This window comes from Saimiri boliviensis, chromosome 1 (genome assembly GCF_048565385.1).
Source record: "Saimiri boliviensis isolate mSaiBol1 chromosome 1, mSaiBol1.pri, whole genome shotgun sequence".
NCBI lineage: Eukaryota > Metazoa > Chordata > Mammalia > Primates > Cebidae > Saimiri > Saimiri boliviensis.
The window spans coordinates 296,829,170-296,851,458 of record NC_133449.1 but is presented as its reverse complement, the minus strand read 5'-3'; the positions used below and the strand labels follow the sequence as shown (position 1 = coordinate 296,851,458).

General features: G+C 43.4%; 1 protein-coding gene across 1 annotated transcript in view; it reads left to right on the top strand.

The window, feature by feature from the left end:
* The first annotated feature begins 3,282 nt into the window (after positions 1-3,282).
* The window catches only part of ADAMTS16 (ADAM metallopeptidase with thrombospondin type 1 motif 16), a 182,617-nt gene continuing 163,610 nt past the window's right edge, over positions 3,283-22,289 (top strand). Inside the window, exons 1-3 of the mRNA XM_003932512.4 lie at positions 3,283-3,560; positions 3,686-3,788; positions 11,207-11,532. Of these exons, the coding sequence (XP_003932561.1) occupies positions 3,489-3,560; positions 3,686-3,788; positions 11,207-11,532 (501 nt within the window). The 5' untranslated portion in view covers positions 3,283-3,488. The remainder of the gene's footprint in view (positions 3,561-3,685; positions 3,789-11,206; positions 11,533-22,289) is intronic.

Below are 22,289 nucleotides of genomic sequence, written 5' to 3'. Positions count from 1 at the left end.
AAGCTAAATGAGATAAGCCAGGTACAGACAGACAAACACCATATGAGCTTACTTATATATTTAATCTAAAACTGTTGAACTAAAAGAAGCAGAAAGTAGAACAGTGGTTACCAGGAGTAGGGGGAGGCCATGGGGGGATGGGGGGATGATCGTCAAAGGGGAGGAATTTTTTCTTTGAGATATGTTGCACAGCATGGGAAATATAGTGACTGATAATGTATACCTCATACTTGCTAAGAGTAAATTTCAAAAGTTTTCACTACAAAAAAATAAGTATTTGAGGTGATGGATATGTTAACTAGATTGATTTAATTATTCCACATTTTTATTATCTATCAAACATCTACTTGATATTCAAAATAACCTCCTAAGTAATGAGACCCTCTGTCTGAAAGGAGACAAGGGCTGGCTGTGAATGGTCTAAATAATTTACAGCAACATTTTTCTGTGAAGGGCCAGATGGTAAATAGTGTAGGCTTTGCAGGGCACAGTCTCTGTGGCAATGACTCAAGTCTGCCATCGTGAAAGCATTCACAGACGATCTGCAAACAAATGGATCACGTTCCAATAAAACTTTATTTACAAAATGAGTCAGCTGGCCAGATTTGGTCTCAGGCAGCCGTGAGTTTTCTGACCCTGGATCCCAACAAACGATGACAAAATTACTTTCCTAAACTCTGACCTCAAAGTGAAGAGTGGTAAGTTCTTGAAGGGCTGCAAAGTGCAGAACTTTGAGCCTGGAGGTTTGTTTTGACCCTTCCAATATTTGTCCTCAGGGTTACTTTTCTGAGACACATTTAAATTGAGGGAACTCTGCATACATATTTGGATTTCCATTTTACCTTTTAAAATTAGGCAGGTCTGGGTCCTCAGACTGTATGGCAACACCCCATGCTCTGGCCACTGAGTGCCAACAGTCACTTTTAAGGCAGACATGTGTACTCCGGTTTGCCGGGGCCCCTCCCCTCCTCTCCATCCCTCCCTGAGACTGACAGGCAGCTGTGAGTTACCGCATCCTGCACCATGTTGAATGGCTGTTCTTAAACTCGGCCCTCTTGTGTGTTGCACATCTCAGCTCCCAACCTGGCCTCTGTAGGCTGGAATTGACCACCCCTCTGTGTTAGCTGGAGACATCCATACTGTGGGAGGAGCGCTGAATTCCGCACACAGCTAGAGGAACCGGGAAACTACTCATTATAAAGAATGTTCTGGCCGGGCGCGGTGGCTCAAGCCTGTAATCCCAGCACTTTGGGAGGCCGAGGCGGGTGGATCACGAGGTCGAGAGATCGAGACCATCCTGGTCAACATGGTGAAACCCCGTCTCTACCAAAAATACAAAAAATTAGCTGGGCATGGTGGTGCGTGCCTGTAATCCCAGCTACTCAGGAGGCTGAGGCAGGAGAATTGCCTGACCCCAGGAGGCGGAGGTTGCGGTGAGCCGAGATCGCGCCATTGCACTCCAGCCTGGGTAACAAGGGCGAAACTCCGTCTCAAAAAAAAAAAAAAAAAAAAAAAAAAAAAAAAAAAAAAAAAAGAATGTTCTGGTCTCACTCTTTTTAAGCACACCCTAAGAGTGAATCCTTTTATATCAGCCATTTTTCTTTTATTCCATCTGTTTGAACTTACAGAAGAAGGCCCCTGGGTATATCCATGTGATCATCAGACTCGAAAAATCTCACTCCCTTTCATGTTACACTGGGCATAGTTAGAAGTACAGAGAGATCCCCGTTTATCAAGCATGCAATGGACTCAGGACAAGGGAAATTCTGCCGGTAGGTAGGAGATTTTGGAGACTTCCAGGCACTGCCCAACCCCCCTTCCAGGTGAGTGTAAGCTCCCTGAGGTGTAAGCTGAGGCAGACACTTGTTAGGCATTGGCAGAGGGGAAGGGTGCCAGGTGTTTTAACGTCCTGCAATGACAGCCTAAAAACAGTAAAAAATCGTTGCACTTTTGAAAAATGATTTCAAATAAATGAATAAGAGAGGGGCGTGTGTCGCTATGGAATGGGGATGACCCACACACAGCCAGGCGGTTCTGCTGCCCCTGCCTGGGGTCTGGCGCTTCAGGACAACCGAAGCAGGAGGCTTGCTGGGAGCTCTCCCTGAGGACCCACAGGCTGCGAAAGGACAGGGTGGGCAAAAAAGCCAGAGGCCAGGACACCATTTCCTCCATTCATTCCCCCTCTCCAAAGTGTGCAAAAGAGGCAACGTGCAGCTAAGCTGACTATGAGGGGCACTGGAGCCAAAGGGCGGCCGAAGGCCCAGAATCCCCGGAAGGTGAGGGGTGGGAGAGCAGCCAGGGAAGGGGAGCGCACACGCACACACGTGTGCAAACACGCACTCCGAAGCGCGCAGTCTTGAGGGCGCACAGCATGTCCTCGCGCACACGCAGTCAGGTGCTGGTGTACACCCGGGCACGCCCAGGCACAGGTCCACCCGCGCCTCACACACCCCATCCAGCTACGCAGAACTCTGGCCCCCCTTATCCACTCAGCAGCCGGATCGACCCCTGAGGCGGCTCTGGCCCCGGCCCCTCCGCAGCCCCGAGACCTCCCTAGGGATTGCACCCAGTAGCCAGTCACAGGCACCCGCGGCCTGGCCAGTCGAGGGCGTCCGTGACCCCGGGACCAGGAGCGCCTCCACCTCCCAGGGCAGACGGAGCGGGGAAGAGCTTCGTCTTGGGCTGCCTGGTCTCCGATCGCTCCGCAAATTCCAGAGCGACGCACACGAGTTTAGAAGCAGGTCCACGGCTCCCCCAGGTCCGAGAGCCCCGTTTTCGGACCCAGTGTCCCCACAGCTGTGCCCTGGCACGGCGACGCCGCCCCGCCGCGCTCCGCGGGCTGCAGGTGCCCCGGCCTCTGGCGGCACCGGTGCGGACCCCGGGGTGGGAGCCCGCGGAGCGACAGAAGCCGGAGCCCGCCGCGTCCCAGCCCCGGGACAGAGCAGGAGCGCGCACCGACCGGAGGTCCACGCTGTGCACCGCCAGCGCCGGGGCCGGTTCCCTCTCCAGCCGCGTGGTCCCCGCACACCCAGCGGGGCCGGACTGCGGGCCGGGGGCAGCTCCATCCTCCCGCGTCCTCCTCCCCCGGCGCCGCCGCGGTCCACGCCTCCCCTCTGCTCCCCGCCCGCCTCCGCCCCAGCGCCCCGCGGCCCTCGCTTCCTCCCCTCGGCTCTTTGTCCCTGCCCTCTCCCCTCCTCGCTCCTCTGACCCCCGCTGCCCTCGCCTCCTCCCCTCCCATCTCCCCTGCCCACCCCCCCTCCGTGCTCTCCCACGGCCCCCGCCGCCCCCGCCGCCCCCGCCGGCCCCGCCGCCGAGGCTGCCACTCCGCCCCCCGCGCCGCGCAGAGCCCCAGTAATAACCCCAGCGCGGCGGCGGAGTCGCTGTGGGGAATCCTCCCGCGCTCTGCCGGGGTCGGGTCCTCCCTGCCCGCTCGCACGCTGCCGGCCGGGGACCCTCCGGAGGCCCCTAGCCCCTCGGAGCGCCCCTGGATGAAGCCCCGCGAGCGCAGATGGCGAGGCTGCGCGGCGCTGTGGCTGCTGCTGGCGCAGGTGGCCGAGCAGGTGAGTCCCGGGCGCTCCCCGCGGCGCGCGGAAACCGCGCGTCCCGACAGCTGGAGGCGAGTCCCCCGCGGCTTCTCTCCCGCGACCCCGCCGTCTCACCGCCGTGTCGCCGCTGTTTTCCGCAGGCACCTGCGTGCGCCCCGGGACCCACAGCGGCAGCGCCGGGGAGCCCGAGCGTCCCGCGTCCTCCCCCTCCTGCGGAGCGGCCGGGCTGGATGGAAAAGGGCGGTAAGTCCGCGAGATCGGGGCTCCAATCCTTGTCATTTAGCGGCTCGTAATCCCCGTGCCGCTGGTTTATTAGGTGCTGTGAATGTTCATGACTCCGTGGAACCCTACTTTTAAGATGCTGCTGTGAACTTCTTTTTTTTTTTTTTTTTAACTGTATGAGCGACCACCGATGAGTGGACTTCCACCAATATTTATATTTTATTCCCTGGCAAAAGGGTTTGCCAGTGTTATTGATGTAACATTAGGAAAAAGGTGAGGAAATTCATTGTATTTTATTCTAAAGCGCTTAGGAAGAATCTAAAGCTATTAATATATGCATGAAAGCCGTCATAAAGAGCAAATTACTCCCTTTTCCATTCCCTCCTACCTCCTCCGATCCTCCTCCCCCTACCCCTTCTCCTCCTCCTCCTCCTCTTCCTCCTTCTTTATAAATTGAAGTATTTCTGTATCCTTGCTCATTCTCAGTGAAGGAAATAAAAGCAGACCATCTTTCCCCAGTGCTTAGCATCTCAGTACTAAAGTTAATGCTCCAGGAATCAGGGCTTGCTTCAAACATAACAGTGCCCGAACCGGCTGAGCTTATTGTGACACCATCAGCAATGTTCATGCCCTGGGCCATGATTTGACATGAGGGCAGGTCTTACTCTTTTTCAATGCATGCTTTTACTTCTGCCACTTACAAGTGACATTTACAAATTTTGCTGTCTTATGGGAATGGAGCTCTGTGTCTTCATACTGCGTCCGGTAAATGAGAAAGCAAGTCTGTCACAATGGTTGCTAGGAGGATTTTTAACCTGAACCCATCCAATGACAGTTAATAAATATTATCTTGCATTGTTACCAGTAGTAAATTGCCGTATAAAATTTTAATAGTAGTTGACTTTTATAGGAAGAACTACGTTTGATTCTCTCGATAAATTTCCAGGAGATCTAGAAAATTAATGAGTTAATAAATCAGAATTTCTCAGTATAGTTACTTCAATTTGATAAAATAACATAAGGCAAGAATTTATGCGTTAACTTTTGAAATTCTTCCCTACCAAATGAATATACAAATAGTGTATTGCATTAGGTGACCAACATCAGACTGACGCTCCCCATAGGACCTTTTTGAGAACCACCAGAGGGCGCTAACTGCAAATGATACAAAATGTCTAAAAAATAATTGTCAAGGTGTATTTACAAGAGAAAGTTAATTATCTGTTTACAGCCTATCTTCTTGTGGTCGTCCTTGACTCGTTTAGTGTTTTGTTTACAATAGTAAAAGCTAATTATTACGATTTTAAAAGTTAATTCTAATTCACCTTTTTAAGTGAGATTTTTTTGTAACAAAAAAATTCTAGTTCCCTAAAATCACGAAAATTCCAGAGGGCCTCAGGAGATTTCCGGAATAGTTTATGGCATTATGAAGTCTTACTTAAGAGAAGCACATTATAGACAGGGAAGAAAGAAGAAGAAAAGCCAGGCTTCCTGCCTGAGTGTGCTTTCCCCCTGGAGCGATTCAATCCACTTCAGAGCCCTCTCTGGGAGTGGGGTGTCCACGTGCTACTCTGAACACCTGGCGTCTCAGCTGTTGTCACAGCCCAGAGTCTCCATGAAAACCACTTACCTGGCTTGGTGAGAATTTGAAGGGGAAGAGGCGAACCTTCCTCAGTGAAGTTCTAACCCAGTGGACACAGCACACCCACCTCTCCTACCTTCTATGCACTTTAGCTCCTTAATTGTAAAAAGCTAATGTGTGAGACTGAGCATCCATGATAAGCTTCCATATCACCAGAGAAAAGACACCGCTCAAAAGTGTAACCTGTTCCCCTCTGACCTGGAGCAGAAGAGCTAGAAGACACTTGGTGACTGCTGGGGTCAGCTTACTTTTGCCTGTCGAGGTATCCATTAGACAAGATGGTTCTGAAATAACTAATAGGTAGCCATATATTTTGTTTAAAGTAGTGTGTGATTCAAGCTATTATTGCAAATTGTTCTTGGTGTCTGAAGTAATTACAAAATAGCAAAGAGAACAAACCTGGACATGCCATACTATCTGACTTCAAACTATACTACAAGCCTACAATAACCAAAACAGCATGGCACTGGTACCAAAACAGATATATAAACCAATGAACAAAACAGAGGCCTCAGAAATAACACCTCACATCTACAACCATCTGATCTTTGACAAACCTGACCAAAAAAAAGGAATGAGGAAAGGATTTCCTATTTAATAAATGGTCTTGGGAAAACTGGCTAGCTATGCAGAAAACTGAAACTTGACCCCTTCTGTATACCTCATACAAAAATTAACTCAAGATGGATTAAAGTTTTAAAGTAAGACCTAAAACCAAAAGCAATTGCAACAAAAGCCAAAACTGACAAATGGGATCTAATTAAAGAGCTTCTACACAGCAAAAGAAACTACCATCAGAGTGAACAGGCAGCCTACAGAATGGGAAAAAATTTTGTAATCTATCCATATGATAAAGGGCTAATATGCAGAATCTAGGAACTTAAACAAATATACAAGGAAAGAACAACCCCATCAAAAAGTGGGTGAAGAATATGAGCAGACACTTTTCAAAAGAGACATTTACACAGCCGACAAACAGATGAAAAAAGCTCATCATCACTGGTCATTAGAGAAATGCAAATCAAAACCACAATGAGATACTGTCTCATGCCAGTTAGAATGATGGTCATTAAAAGGTCAGGAAACAACAGATGCTGGAGAGGATGTGGAGAAATAGGAAAACTTTTACACTGTTGGCGAGAGTGTAAATTAGTTCAACCATTGTGGAAGACAGTGTGGTGATTCCTCAAGGATCTAGAAATAGAAATTCCATTTGGCACAGCAATCCCATTACTGGATATATACCCAAAGACTTATAAGTCATTCTACTGTAAAGACACATGCACATGTATGTTTATTGCAATACTGCTTACAACAGCAGACTTGGAACCAACCCAAATGCTTATCAAAGATAGACTGGATAAAGAAAATGGAGCACATATACAGCATGGAATACTATGCAGCCATCAAAAAAGGATGAGTTCTTGTCCCTTGCAGGGACATGATGAAGCTGGAAACCATTATTCTCAGCAAACTCACACAGAAACAGAAAAACAAACACCACATATACTCACTCATAAGTGGGTGTTGAACAATGAGAACATATGGGCATAGGGAGGGGAACATCACACACCAGGGCCTGTTGTGAGGGTGGGGAGATTGGGGAGGGGTAGCATTAGGAGAAATACCTAATATAGACAACAAAGTGATGGATGCAGCAAACCACCATGGCACATGTATAGCTATGTAACAAACCTACTTGTTCTGGACATGTACCACAGAACTTAAAGTATAATTTTTTAAAAAAGTCACGTGCTCATTAGTAAGCCTAACAACAACCAGAGAACATAAAACAAAATTGTGATAGTGTCTATCCCTAGCCCCCGCTGCCCTTACTATCATTTGCCTTCTGCATTTTGTCCAGATAATCTACAAGGATTTATTTATTTCCTTGTGTTCCTTACAGGTTACTTATTTTTTCTTTTAAAAGGTCACCTTGGCTTCAGAGTGTACAACCTACTTTGAAAGCTTACTCTATTAAGAACTTTGCCTCACGTGGTGAAATAATCTTTTAGATTTCATTCTTTTAGAGTATATTTTTTACGAGTTTTAAGATATTCCATTCTATGTCTTTACTTTAATTTAGTTACCAATTCTTTGTTCTTGATTATTGTTTAAACTCTTTGCCTTTTTATAATGTTTCTATGAACATATTTACATAAACCTTTTAAAATTCATCTGGGATGATTTCCTCAGGGTGATTTCCTAGGTCAAAGGGTTTTTTAACTCATGGACAAAGCAGACTTTAGGAGGGTCGTGTCATTTTTCTTGCCTGACCTCAGCAGTGTTTGAGAGAGGTGGCTGGTGGTGGACTGATTTTTTGTTTATGCAACTGATTTCTATTTAGAAGGCTATCCGTGTCCTGCCACCTACCCCACCCTTGTCTCTCTATGTTCTGGATTCTCCTTCCCTGCTATCCTTTCAGGGTCCTGATGAACATTCCTTTGCTTTTGGACAGTTACAGTCTCTGTCTTTGAGTCCGGGGCAAGCTGCAGTCAGGTGTCATCTAAGCAGCCAACTGTGGGAAGAGCATGAAGGGTGGAGCCTGGGGCAGATGCTCCTGTCAGTTGGGTGAGGCGTGGCACTCTGGCTGTCTCCCCCAGCCTTTCTGAACTGAGCTCTCCCAGGAAAACTGGGGCCTCACGGGAGCCTTGCAGGGCTTCTTGGAGTTGAGGTTAGGAATGCCTCAATGTTGAGGTTAGGAATCTCTCACTTAAGTATATGAATTTTTAGATAGGAAAAACTTTTCTTCTTCTAAGAGTGTTGTGTTTGAAGTCTTTTAAATACATCTTTCCTGTTTATGGAAAAATACTGTATTAATAAAGATACTAATCACAGTAAAAAAATTAAAATATGTAAGTTTACAATGAGATCAATTCTATTAAAAACATTGCAAGACTCAAAACTCATCATTTAATAATTATTTCACTGTATTGGATGATAATTTAGGCCCTTGACGCCATTGGCCTGTTTGGCATCTGTATGGTAGAAATACGGCACCGAGGGGGCTGTTGCGTGTCTCTGCACGCTGCATGTTCAGTGATGGCACAGTAGTCATTGAATTCAGCCATGGGATGGTGGGGGAGGATTTACACCGGGGAAATTGGCAAATGCCAAAATCCAGGTCATTCAAATGCCAAAATCCAGCGGGTTGTTGAATGTTTATTCGCCCAGCGTTGTGTTTATGTAAAAGCGGCTTATCAGTAGGTATTTGGCATGATAAATATATGTGCCTCCAATAAAAGACAAGTATTGTCTGCACTCCAAAATAAAGATCGTAAGAATATGGCTTATTTCATCCAGGAATAACTTGATATTTTAACGAGTAATTGCCTTTTTACACACAATAAAATGTGCTAACCTGCCAGTGTTTGGAACAAGTCATCCTGCTTTCTGCCCCCCTTCCCCTGCCTCAGCTACAGTGGTAGGAGCCGGTGGGAGGGGAGGAGCATGCCCCTGAGTGGCTGGGAGGGCAGCATGGCAACTGTGAACATCACTGCATCATCCTGGCCTCTGCCCTTCATCCACAGACCCAAGCATAAGAGAAGATGAAGTCTCGCTGTGGGGAAAGCGGCCTGGAGAAATGCAAACCAAACCAGTGTGTGCTTTTCACTTTGTCTGTGAGCGGTTCAAACACGGACTGGGAATCCACATACCTGTGCCAGACAAGCTGCATCCGGCCATGCTCTCTCTTTTCTCCTCTCATTGCCTATGATTTCGCCAGATCTTTTGACTTTCTCGTTTTCCTAATAAATTTTAAATAATTCCAACGTACGTAACCAATGAGACCACAAGTTACTGGCTTTGCTGTAAATCTCAATGGTTAGCTGTCAAGATGTCTGCCAGAACATGCTGACCCCCTCATCCGGCTACCTTCAGAGTACATGTCCGTACCTGTGTGCGGACTTGCCAGCCACCTCTGGCCTCCTTCTCTTCTTGCAAGCCCAAACACCTGCCGTTCAGACTGTCCACTAGCTGCCACCCTCTCTCCATTTCTCTGTAACCGATTACCTGCCAGGATGGGACAAAAGTTGGTGGACAAGTATCTGCACTGAGAGTTTTAGTTGTAAGGGAAACTTTCTTTTTCCAGAAAAATATGATTAACCAAGAGTACTGTTCACTTCTGACCAAATGCCCCTGGTGTAGATGCTATTCTATATTATCCTACGATTCCAAAAAGAGTGTCCAACTCAGGCCAAGGCAGAGAAGGGCCCTGATTATGAAATGCCTGACAGAAGTGTCTCCTCACAGCATATGTTGGTAATAAAGGGGAAGATACAGAACATTAGAATCAGGGTCTTAAACTAGTAAGAGGAAGTTGCACTTTTGAGTCTTAGAGGACTGACCTCCTCGTTGTTGGGCTGGAGAAAGATCTGCTCTGGGGCCTGACTCTGACATCCTTTTCAAAGACATCTTAGAGGAAGTTTGGAAAAACGGTTGGCATCATGCTGAGCTGTTATCTTCTCATAAGAAAACTGCAGGCTAGGACGCAGACCCTCTCCTCACACGTGGAGACCCCATGCTCCCCTACAGCTGGAGGCACACATACCAATACTTACATTTTTAATAGGTAAAAAGCAAGCTAACAAATCACTAACAAAAACGTGACCTATAAGTCCAGGTCTAAGTTGAGAAGGTGGCATGCAGCAACATCTGGCCAGGGCAGGAGGCTTACCCTTTCCCGTCTCGTCCAAGTTCTGGCCCATCTAAGACAGAAGTAACGACCCCTTGAACTGTAGAGAGCAGAGATGATATTGTTATGGTGGTTATGAGAGAACAAATCCTGCTGGTAACCATGAAAACTCAACGATCATTTTCGAGAAGGGAAGGAAGCTCCTTGGAGAAGATGACTATGATATTTACAGAAACGCAGCTCAGGACCGCGGCCCAGGATCCGGACGAGCTTCAGGGTGTGCATCTGTTTTCTACTGAAGAGTGGTGACCCAGTGTACACACACGGAAGGCATTGCTGGGAACATCGCCTCTGACCATGGCCCTGCAGACCTACAGGGATCCCCCAAAATTTGACAGTTCCTTGGGGCTTTCTTTACTTTTTTAAAAGAAATAATTTCCTTGAATATTATTTAGACCAGCACACTCTACCCTACAGTGGGAAGATGAAAGTGTTGCATGTCTTCAGACGGTCTCGAGTGTGAAATCTGATAAAGTCCCAAGAACCCAGGCCAATGGGAGGGTCACCAATGGTTTTAAATGCACATGTGACCATTTCCAAATGTCAACATGTGGCGGACCTGGAGTGTGGGTGCACCCCATCTTTCCTCCTCCATGTTCAATGATTTCATGAATAAACATTTGAAAATTAGCAGAAAAGTATGCCTATCGCATTTTTCTTTTTAACTGTTTTCTGAAAAATTGTAGATATTTTTAAGCTAACATTCTTACTAGTTCAATGAGAAACAGAAGGAACATGACTGAAGGAATGTCTTAAAACCAGAAAATGATTATATTTGATAGTTATTAGTAAAATTTATGAAATATCATCCTAAAAGTTCAGTTTGGGTTTCATTTGCTAGGTAATTTATTTTCCCTTTTAAGAGTCGTAGAATTTCCTAACTTGGTAATAGCACCTATGGAGCCCTTTTAACCATTTTTCCTTTAAACGGTGATGTTACGTATTCTACACTTTGGATTGAGTATGGGTAAATGTTGCATTTTTCTTCATCGTTTTTTACTGGGTAGAAAGGTCATGTGGTAAAGTAATCTTCTATCTTAAGACTTTCTGAGCCTTCTCAGAATCCTGAAATAACTCAGCTTCTCCTCACTCTTTTTATTTCAGAATATGACCTGGTCTCTGCCTACGAGGTTGACCACAGGGGCGATTATGTGTCCCACGAAATCATGCACCATCAGCGGCAGCGAAGAGCAGTGGCCCCATCAGGGGCTGACTCTCTCTACCTTCGGCTGAAAGGCTCCAGGCATGACTTCCACGTGGATTTGAGAACTTCCAGCAGCCTGGTGGCTCCTGGATTTATTGTGCAGACGTTGGGAAAGAGAGGCACTAAGTCTGTGCAGACTTTACCACCAGAAGACTTCTGTTTCTATCAGGGCTCTTTGCGATCTCACAGAAACTCCTCCGTGGCCCTTTCAACCTGCCGAGGCTTGGTGAGTACAGCACAGTCCCTGGTAGGGAGGTGAGGTTGGTGATGGTGGAAAGGGGAGCGTTTGGAGAACTTTTCCTTAAATTAGCATAGATGCTCTTCTTGTACTGCAGTGCAGATTAAGCAGGAGAAATATTGCCAAGTAGAACTTTCCAAAATACATTGTATGCGTCTTCTGGCCTGTTTGGAAACTGTGCACACCCACCTTGCTGCTGACGTCCTAGAATTACTGTGGAAGAGTCCTTCAGCTTGAAAACTCTACATAAGAACCACTGGCCAAATCTGAATTCTTTGTCTTCTTAGAGGATGTTTTTACTCTAATTTACAGCTTCTAACTGACAGAAACTGGAGAAATGTCTTCATTTTGAATAGAATGACAGTATTCAAAAGATTGGCCAAGAGGATTATTTGATCAGATATTTGAAAGACTTTGACATCTGTCATTCTGATGATGATCACCAGCTTACATATTAGGACGTTCATCCATGGCAGGGTGTTGCAGGTCAGCCTGCACTGGGGAATCCAGGGGTGCATCACCCATGTCTGCATATCGGGTTTGTAATTACACATCACTTCTATGCTTCTGGCGTGCAATTTACAGGGACATCACTGCCACATGTACATGTCACCACCCTCTCCGTCCCTATACAAGGACATTAGAGTGAGGGGCGTCTGGCCAAGCTAAGAATCTACCTGCCTCCCTCAGGGCTACTCAAGCCAAAACTTCAATGACTTGCTTTTCTTATAATATTTTCATATATTTAGTGAGAAAAATCTCAGGAGATTCTTAGATTCTTGGCAACAAATGAATTGCTCAGGTGCAGAGGAGGGAAGGGTGACTTTGCAGAGTGAAAATGGGTGGTCAACCGTTCAAGGTCTTGAGGATGCTAAAGGTTTAGCCAACAGGTCTGGGATGTTTACTGCTTTTCTAGAAAACGCTTTCAGTGTGTCTTAGGTTTCCTTCCCTCTTTGAGGAGAGGGAATTCAGACCCCACTTCTCATAAGTATTTTGTGTGTGTGTGAATTTTGGATGCTGAATTCATAACCAATTCCTTAAAATACTAAATGTATGCAAATGCTAAATCCTATAAAAATGTTTTTAAATGTTAACATTCTGCTTTTTAGGGAAATTTGATATGAGTTGATCTCATTGCTATTTCACTTGTAAGAGAGTTTTGGGTTGAGTTGTCAGGGCTAGGGTGGTGGTGATTTGGCGCTCTTGTTAAGCACGAAGACAATGGAGCTGATTTATTCCACGCTCTCCCAAGAAAAATAAGGCTTCCTTAATGGACTAGAATTTCTCATGAAATGCACAAAATGAAGATATCTCTTCCTTGGCGTTCGTTCACAAAGGCTTACACCAGAAATGGAAGCCATCTGTGTGGCAGCGAGATATGCCCTGCCCTTCAGACTTGGGTCACCTTGGATGTGGTTGTGGAAATTAGTGAGGTGCTCCTTGTGAACGCAGCAGGGATGGAAGCTCCCTGAGCCCTCAGGGTCTCCCTGAGCCAGGGTGGCTGAGTCCTGTCCTGGAGAATGTTCCCTGAATCGTGGTGGTTGTCAGCTGCTTGATTTCTGACACTGTTTGAGCTTGATGGGATTTAACAGGAAAAGTTAACAGTAAAGTAAATGTATAATTATAAAGAAAGATAAAGAACTTATAAATAACTGAAAAAAATGCTTTTCTGGATAATAAACAGTGGTATCCGATACTGCAGTTGCTAGAAGAGAAATTGGCAGGTCTTCTCCATTAATCTCCCAAATACCTATACTCCAGCTTTCCTGGTATTTTCTCCATAGGCGGTCACAATAAATGTGATCTCAACCAGACTTAGAAATGTGAGATTTAGGATGTTTGTCATAAGAGAGGACAAATCAAAGGCATTTGAAAGAGCCCTGTTCTTACTTAGGTATCTTTGCAGAGCCCAGGGGAGAGCTCTTTGAAAAGAAAATTTCTTCTCGCAGGAAATACTCTCTATTGTATTCTATCTATTTAATTTGCAAGATAAGAATATTACTTTTGAGTTTCAAAATAGACTGCTTAATTATGACATAATATCTTGTATCATTTAATTAGAGAAAATGGTTTACAGTTGCGAGACAATGCAATTCCAAACTAAAACATAGTTTTTCACCCCGGCTCTCAGACTGTGCGTTTGGGAGGATCCGCTGTTGCCCTCTAGTGACTGGTTAGAGGAATAGCAGGAAAGTGAATCATTGAGGTATTGCCCTATTTATGGTAAATAAATGTAAAGAAAAAAGGAAAAACTAAACAAGCATTGTGCATTAAATCTCATGTTCACAATGACAGTGTGAGTACTGAATGACCTTGCATGTGGCTGCAGCCTGGGGACCTGGGCCTCAGACGTTTATTGTCTAATGAGGGAGGCAGGACACAGGCCAGTCCCCTACAGGGGGAGGAAGCAGGGACAGACAAGGGAGCCAGAAGAACCCAGAGGAGGGTGTCTCCGTGTGCCTTGCTGGTAGGTGGAGAGTGTCAGGGTAGGATTTTGGAGACTATCCAGAAACCAAGTCCAAGCCCCATCCTCACAGTCAAGTTAGAATGTGATGCCCATAAATGGAGGAGGAAGAAGCAGTCCTGGAGAAGGCTGCTGCCATCTGCCGAGCTCACAGATTCTTGTTAACACCCCCTATAAATGCTAAGGGCTTCCTATTTGCATATTAAATGCAAGTATAATACACTCAATGAGCTCTGTAAACCCTAAAATTTTTCTAGAGTTTAGCCTGGTATTGCCACCAAGTATCTTGACTTAAAATACTTCTCATTTTGTTAAATAAGGGTATTTTTTGGAAAAAAAAGATACCCGTTATATTTATGTGTCTGCCAAAAAGGCGTTAGAGATCCATTGTGATCACCAACCACAAGTGCATCAGTGCGTGTCCCTCAGTAAGTACTTTCTAGTACTCGGTTAAATAATGGATAGACCTAGTAGGCTAATTATAGAGTAAGAGACAGTGACGTCCATAGCAATAGCACAAAGAACAACAATGACTTATCGAATGTTATACTTTGCTAATAGTTTCATAATTGCTGTCTCGCTTAGCTTGAAGATAAGTCTAAGAAATAGGTACTATTTAAAAAACAGCTTTATTGAGACATAACTCACCCCCTAATGAATTAATTAGCTCTATTTGTTTATTAGAGTTTCACCCTTTCAAATGTTTAATTCAGTTGTGTTTAGTATATTCACAGAAGTTTGCAAATATCACTAAAATCTAACTGGAGACATTTACATCCCCTCAAAAATAAAGCCCTTATGTCACTCCTCATTTCCTCCAATCTCCCCGTTCCCATCCTCGGCAGTCACTGATGGGCTTTCTTTCTCTATAGATTTGCCTAATCTGGCCATTGATTATACACAGAAGCATACACGATGTGGCTTTTGTGACTGACCCCTTTCACTTCAAGTAATGTGTTCAAGATTTGTCCACATAGCAGCATGTATCAGTACTTTATCATTTTTTATTGCTAAATAATAATCCTTTGTATATGTATACCACATATTTTTTTTCTTTTTTTTTGTCAGTTGATGGACATTTTTGTTTTACCTTTTTGGCTACTGTGAATAATGCTGCTGTGAACATTTGTGCACAGGTTTTTGTATGAACATGTGTTTTCATTTCTCTGGGGTTAATACCTAGGAGTGTAACTTCTGGGACATATGAAAACTCAACATTTAACATTTTGAGGAATTTTCAACCTGTTTTTTACATTGGCTGCACCATTTTGTAATATCATAGTAATGTCTGAAGGTTTCTATTCCTCCACATTCTTGACAAACCTTGTTATTGTTCTCTGTTTTCAAATAGAGATATCCCCATGAATATGAAGTGGTATCCATTGTGGTTCTGATTTACTGGATAGACATTATTTGTTTGTGACGCACATTCACCGTGAAGAGGTTAGCAACCTTGTCTGAGTTTGGTAAGACAGAAATCCCCACACACAAGTTACATGAAGCGGTTTATTATTTGGAGATAGGCAGCAAGGGACAGCAGGAGCCTAGGGATCATCCCAAGCTGGTGCACAAAGCTCAATACAGCTTCCTGAGTGGGTGAAGTCTCGTCTGTGTGTTCACCATGGCTGAGGCACCCAGGAAAGCAGCCCACCCTGGGTTTTCTATCTGGGCACATGACATGCTGGCCAAGTTCCACCGTTCAGGCATCACATCGCGCTCCAAGGCAGGGACTGCAACAGATCCCTTGTTGATTCTGTCCTTTCCCTCCTATCTCATGATGTTGCATTTCCAGCACATTTCACAGTCATCCTTGAGAATGGCAAAAAAGAAAATGGGGAGGACTCAGTTGATCCAGAGTCGTCTGTAGAATCCTGCATTGGTTGACAGTTTATTGTTTTACTCTCAGTACTTTGACTATGTCATCCCACCGCCTTCTGACTTCCATTGTTTCTAGTGAGAAGTCAACTGTTTATCTCACTGGGGTTTATTATGCCTATTGCATTATGCATATGCTGATAGGTTTAAATGATGTCCCACATTTCTCTGAGGCTCCATTCGTTTTTTCTTCGTTCATTTTTCTCCATGTTCTTCAGATTGCACCATCTCTGTCTATTTATCTTCAAGTTCATTGATTTTATTCTGGCAGTTCAAATACATTATTAAGCCCGTCATGAATTTTACATTTTATATATTGTACTTTTCAACTCCAAAATTTTTATTTCCTTCTGTTAAAAATGTATCTTCATTCCAATTTTCTGTACAACATTGCTGTCATGGGTCCCTTTATTTCTTTTTTCATTTTTATTTTTAGTCTATTTTTATTGTATATATTTAAGATGAAAACAGGTTTACACACACACACACACACACACACACACACACACACACAATGAGATGATTACTACAGCCAAGCAAATTAATCTAGCCATTATTTTCCATAGTTCCATGTGTGTGTGTGGTGGTGGGGTGGTGGTGTTAAGAGCACCTAAAATTTGACTCTTTAATCAAATTTTCAGTATACAATACAATATTATTAAGTACAGTCCTCATGTTTTACATTAAGTCTTTAGGCCTATTTATCCTGTGTAATTGTAAGCTTGTATTCTTTGACTGACTTCTCCCCATTTTTTCCTCTTTTCTACCACTGGGAAGGAGTGTTCTAATCAGCACTCTATTGTCTACTTCTATGTATGCAACTTCTTTTTTAGATTCCATGTATAAGTGAGATCATACAGTATTTGTCTTTCTGACTCTGGCTTATTTTACTTAGCATATTGTCCACCAGGGTCATCCTTGCTGTCATAAATGGTTCTTATTTCTCACAACCAAAATCTTTATTATTTTTGACAATGCCCTTAGGCCTGAACTTCTCACATTATGTCCCAAATAACATCAGATGCTGGAGGCAAGCTCCTTATTCCTGCAGGCTGTTTCTTCCCCTGGGCAAAGCCACTAAGATACTGAATTGCAAATGGTACTGGTAGAGTGGCTTGCTTCTCCCACTGTGACACCCATACTCTATGAGTAGATCTCTGTTGTGGATGCAAACCCCTCGTCTTCCTTGGTTTTGCTTCCTGTATTGAAATTTTAACCTACAAGTGAAGTGGAGTGGAAGTATTCAGGGTTTCATTGCTGTTGGCTTATCAAGACTAGAGTCCTTTCTGTGTGTAGGGGTTGCTTGGTAGAAAAGAAATAAGCTCTCATGGTCATGCCTACTTGGAGTAGAATTTCTGCAACATGGAACTGAAGGAATTTCAGATGAACGTGGCTTGCCTCTCCTGTGGTGCAAATGGAGTCTCAGAATAGAAGTTGGTTGGTGGGTGGGTGGGATAAGGAAATAGGAATTCCTCATCTTCTTGGCTATACATGTCTGCACAAGAATTTCTGTCACATTGAGCTGGGGCCAAGGCAAAGAACTGAGAAGACCATGGTTCAAATGCCACTAAATTTCACTGTTCTATTCAAGGTTTATTAAAATGTTTTCAATAATTTTTTTCTCCATATTGTATGCCCTTAAGATAATTTTCAGGGAGTTTAAATGGTTGATGCATGTGTGTGCATGCATATGTGCAATTTTCAGCAAGTAAGTGGTTGTTTCACTGGAGTGAAACCCTACGATGCTCCTCAAATTGCCATTCTGGAGGTCCATCTTCAATAGACACTATTATTAACATATTTTACAGATTATCACACAGGACCACTTTATTAGCCCCATTTTACAGATAATCCAAAAGCTAATTCTTCAAAACATGGGAATCCAGAGCTAGCACTTGAAAGCACAATACTACTTCACTTCTCTTAATCATGAAGCTGTTGCTGTCTTACAGGGACCTGTGAGTTCACGGGCATGAATTGCATTGTGTCACCTGAAATGTCTCTCAGGGGTAATGACTTTCTCATTAATTTCCACTTCAGTGCCATCTTCCTCAGCATCTAACACTGTTTGAGCTTAGTGACCACGTTTGCCATGTCTAATGTTAAATTTGCAATGGGTAAATGTGTGCTTTATTCTATAGTTATTTATTACAGGATTTTAAATACCAGACTATGAACTCTTCAAGAGTTCTTTATTATTCATCTTTATATGCCAAAGTTCTTGTTAAACATTAATCTAAATTCATTTTTTTCTTGTAATGAATGATTGTATCTCCAATTTACAAACAGAAATCCTGTATCTTCTCAACCTCTATCTTTGGGTATTAATAAATGTAAAATTATTTTTATAATCTACTTCTTGCTATGATTAATATCAAAGACTGTCAATTTTCTTTTAAAATACATGGTTTATTAATAAATAGTTTAGTCATGAGGGTTTTTAACAAAACTATTTTTTAGAAATTTCTTTAGTCAATATTTTTAAATGAGGCTTGTTTAAAAATGTTTTCTGTTGCGTATGATGGGAATAGATTTTTCTTGGGATTTTCTGAAAGTTCTGTACTTGTATTAGAAAAAAATTAATATAATATGTCGACTGCCTTTGGCATTAAATCTGCATGAAATTTAACTCCTCTTGCATAAAACATGATGTTTGTCAAGGCATTAATGCAGAGAATAGGTATCATTTTCCCTGAAATCTAATTATTGTTTTCAAAAATGTTGGAAAACTTGTAAAGGCTGTAATTCTTGGTTCTGTCTATACTCTCACTTGATTTGAAACTTAGGCCCTGGTTTGAATTGTACTGGGTTTTATTTCTACCCACAAACTCCAGGGATTCCCTGGAAATACTAGTCATTGAGAGATTTTTCTAAAACACTCAATAAATCCTAGGAAACTGTCTGAAATACTGCCAGATTTTCATCTGACTTTTAAAAAAATGTTCTTGAGTCAGGATAATAAAACAGGAATAGAAAGGAAAAACCCAAGTGGGGGATGATCAGAAGATATACTATGAGTTTTGAAAGAAAGGTATCACTATCTGAGAAGACTGCTGATCACATAAGCAGATGAAAATGTCAGTCTTGGGAGGCATGTGGGAAAGATGTAGTAAAAGTTAGGTTTTTGAATAAAGAATGCTCAAAGCTGGTGATGATTAGGAAATTTAAGGTGGTTGTGAAGAACTAACTGAAAGTGTAAATACTTTCTTACTTTTCTGCTAATTACTTAAGAATAAATATAATAGTGCAATTTGAAATTAACAGAAGTGAACATATTTCATAAGATTGAATAATATTTTACTATTTCTGGAGAAGAACTTCATTGTTGAAGTGATGACAGATTTTTCTATTAATTTACTATTAGTTATAAATAAAAATTGGATAACTAGAGAATTTTAGCTATAAAATCTATGGTTTTGTTTCACTTCTCTCATTTTCAAAGTGATGAAACTGAGAACCAAGTGAAGTGGAGTCACTTGGTCAATATCGCAAAGCTGGGTGGAGTTCAGGCAGTTCTAGGGTGTGCATTTTCAGATTCTCTGTCCAGCACTGTTTTCACCAAGAATCACTTGGTGATATTACTTCTATATGAAATAGGGATCAGGTGACATCGCAAAAATGGGCTTTGTAGAGTTCCTGCCTCAGCCTTACAAAGGAGACTTTAAAAGGAGAGTTTGGAATTAAGAGATGACTTCTCAGTAATGCTCAGACCTGAAAATTGATCCCCTGGGAGTAACAGAAGATGATCCCTGTGTCCAGTGACTCTAGGGGATGATCCAGGCTTCGGATTGTGTAACAGGATGCCTGAAATCTACTTTTAAAGAGAGTGCTTGCTCAAGCAAAAGTCCAAACCAAAGAGAGTAAAAGAGGCCAAATGAAACCAAGGCCTTGAAAGCAGGATCTTGCTTTGCCTGAGATTTAATGAGAGGGGACTGATTGTATCTGCCTAACATGCATGCCACCTTTTTTTCCTTCTTAAATATTACCTTTAAAAAAGGAAGTTCACTAAGGCCAGACAGGAAGCCCACTGGGACAGACAGGCAGTCCACAAGGAACAGACAGGAAGTCTGTTAAGGACTTCTTTGCCCAACATCTAACCTTACCCAGTCCCTGTTTCATTCCTATCCCTGTTTCCCACTTCCTATCTCTATTTTATTTTTCTACTTGGTATTTATCATTAACTGTATCTATCACAGTCAAGTCAGGAGACAGAAACCACACAAATTATTTTAAGAGAGAGAATTAATACAATACATTAAGCAGGCATTTGAGAACTGAAAAATTAAAAAGAGAGTATCAAAGCATCCTAGACAACAAGTACAAGAAGAATGTGCTGCCCCTGGGGCTGAAGGAACTGAGGGGAGAGGCTGGGATTTTCAAAACTCAAGAAATTTGGAGCTGAGCCTCAAATCCCTTAGTAGTAGGAGCTGGCTGGTACTAGGACTCTGAGGGAGAACAATGTAGTTGGGTCTTCCAGCAAGCTACAAACTGGAATCAGCTGCTGCTACTGGACTGAACTGCCACTGTGAGGATGAAGTGAGAATGACAGGAACAGGAAGCAGGAAGCTCACCGGAGACAGACGGGAAGCCCACTGGAGAAAAATAGAAGTCCACCCTCCCAACCCCAGGGCAGACAGGAAGTGAAGGAACAGACAGGAAGTCCACAGGAGCTGACAAGAAGTTGGCGGAGGACAGATAAGAAGTGAGGGAGATGACAGAAAGTCCACAGGGGTTAGACAGGAAACCCACTGGGGACAGACAGGAAGTCCACCCCTGGGACAGACAGGAAGTGAGGGAGCCGACAGAAAGTTCACAGGGGTGAGACAGGAAGCTAACTGGGACAGATAGGTGGTCCACAGTGAACGGAAAGTGAGGAGACAGATAGGAAGTCCACGGGGGCCTGCCAGGAAGCCCACTGGGACTGACAGGAAGTCCACAGTGAACAGAAAGTGAGGAGGCAGATGGGAAGTTCACTGGGGCTGGAAAGGAAACCCTCTGGAACAGACAGGAAGTCCACGAGGAACACACAGGAAGTGAGGGTAGATAGTCTGCAGGGGCTAGACAGGAAAAAGCAGGTTCTTCCACCTTCCTTAGACTGTCCCCATTGTGGGGACTATTGGTGGCTGTGAATAGGGAGTAGGTGAAAAAGCAGAAAGGGGGTTTGTATGTTTGCAGTTTCACATCAGGAAACAGAGATTAAAGGGAGAGCTTTGAGTAGAGGAATGATGTCTTTGGATAGTCAAGCAGCATAGTAGCCTAAACACTGAGAGAATAACTAGCAGGGATGTTTGACTTTTTCTTGCTTTGTCTCCAACACTTTCAATAGTGCCTGGCACACAGTAAAGCCCTCATAACGATTTCTTCAAAGAATGAATGATTTTTGTGATGGAGGAACAAGACTTCTGTTGCCTTACACAAGTCATCTGCACAACCACTGGTTTGAGTGGGGTAAAAGAGACCCCAAAAACTAAGGTAGGAATGTTCCAGCCGCGTATAAGGAAAGGAATGGGCTGGCTCAATAACTAGATCTTGCTGGGCCTTGTGACAGGCTTATTCCTGTATGGGGCTGGAGCTGTCAGACGCAGTGTGTCCAGACATTCCTCCCCCATGGTAGGCTGCACTTGACCTCTTTTACTGCTTTGATTAAAATTAAGCCTCCTGTGTAGCTTGCCAGGAGGGAGAAGAAACCATTTCCTCAGTAGGCTTGGGGGTCGTATTTCATGACTCATACAGGTATAAATTAGCGCTCAGGGGCTTGTGTGTGTGTCTATTTTCAGTCTGAATTTGGTTACTGTAAATACTTCCTGAAGGAGAAGTTAGGGTATCATCATCTAGAGGCTTGAGGCCAGACTCTGTATCAAAGCAAATTTACACGCTCAGTGGAGACCTGTCCTTCCTGATTGTGAACAACAGCAGTTCTCAGTAATCCCCCGACCAGCTCTCTAGTGTCACGAGCTGCAGAAGTGAACCAGAAACTCCTAGTTGCACTTGCTCCTCCATTGATCCTCCACCCCCAGTGATTCCAGGCATGGATCATTTTGACTGACTTTGATTCCTTTTTGAATAACAACATCCATCATTTGTCGTTTGTCGAATGTATTTTTCACTACTTAAGAGTTTAACTTTTTCTGTTAAGAACAGCATGTGTTTTAAATCAAGTAAATCAGCATTTTAAATTAGTAGCAAAATAAGTGCTAATTTTTTATCTTTTTTCCTATAATTTCACAGACATTATGAGAAAACTAAATTAAAACTTTATTTTGAAAAATTTCTAACATCAGGTCGAATTTCTATTTTTTTTTCATGTCTAATTGATGACAAATGGAAATACCAACTAAGGCATGTACTAGGATTATATAATATATTAGCAGTTTTGAAGCAAAAATAAGCCTCACTGGAATAAAAC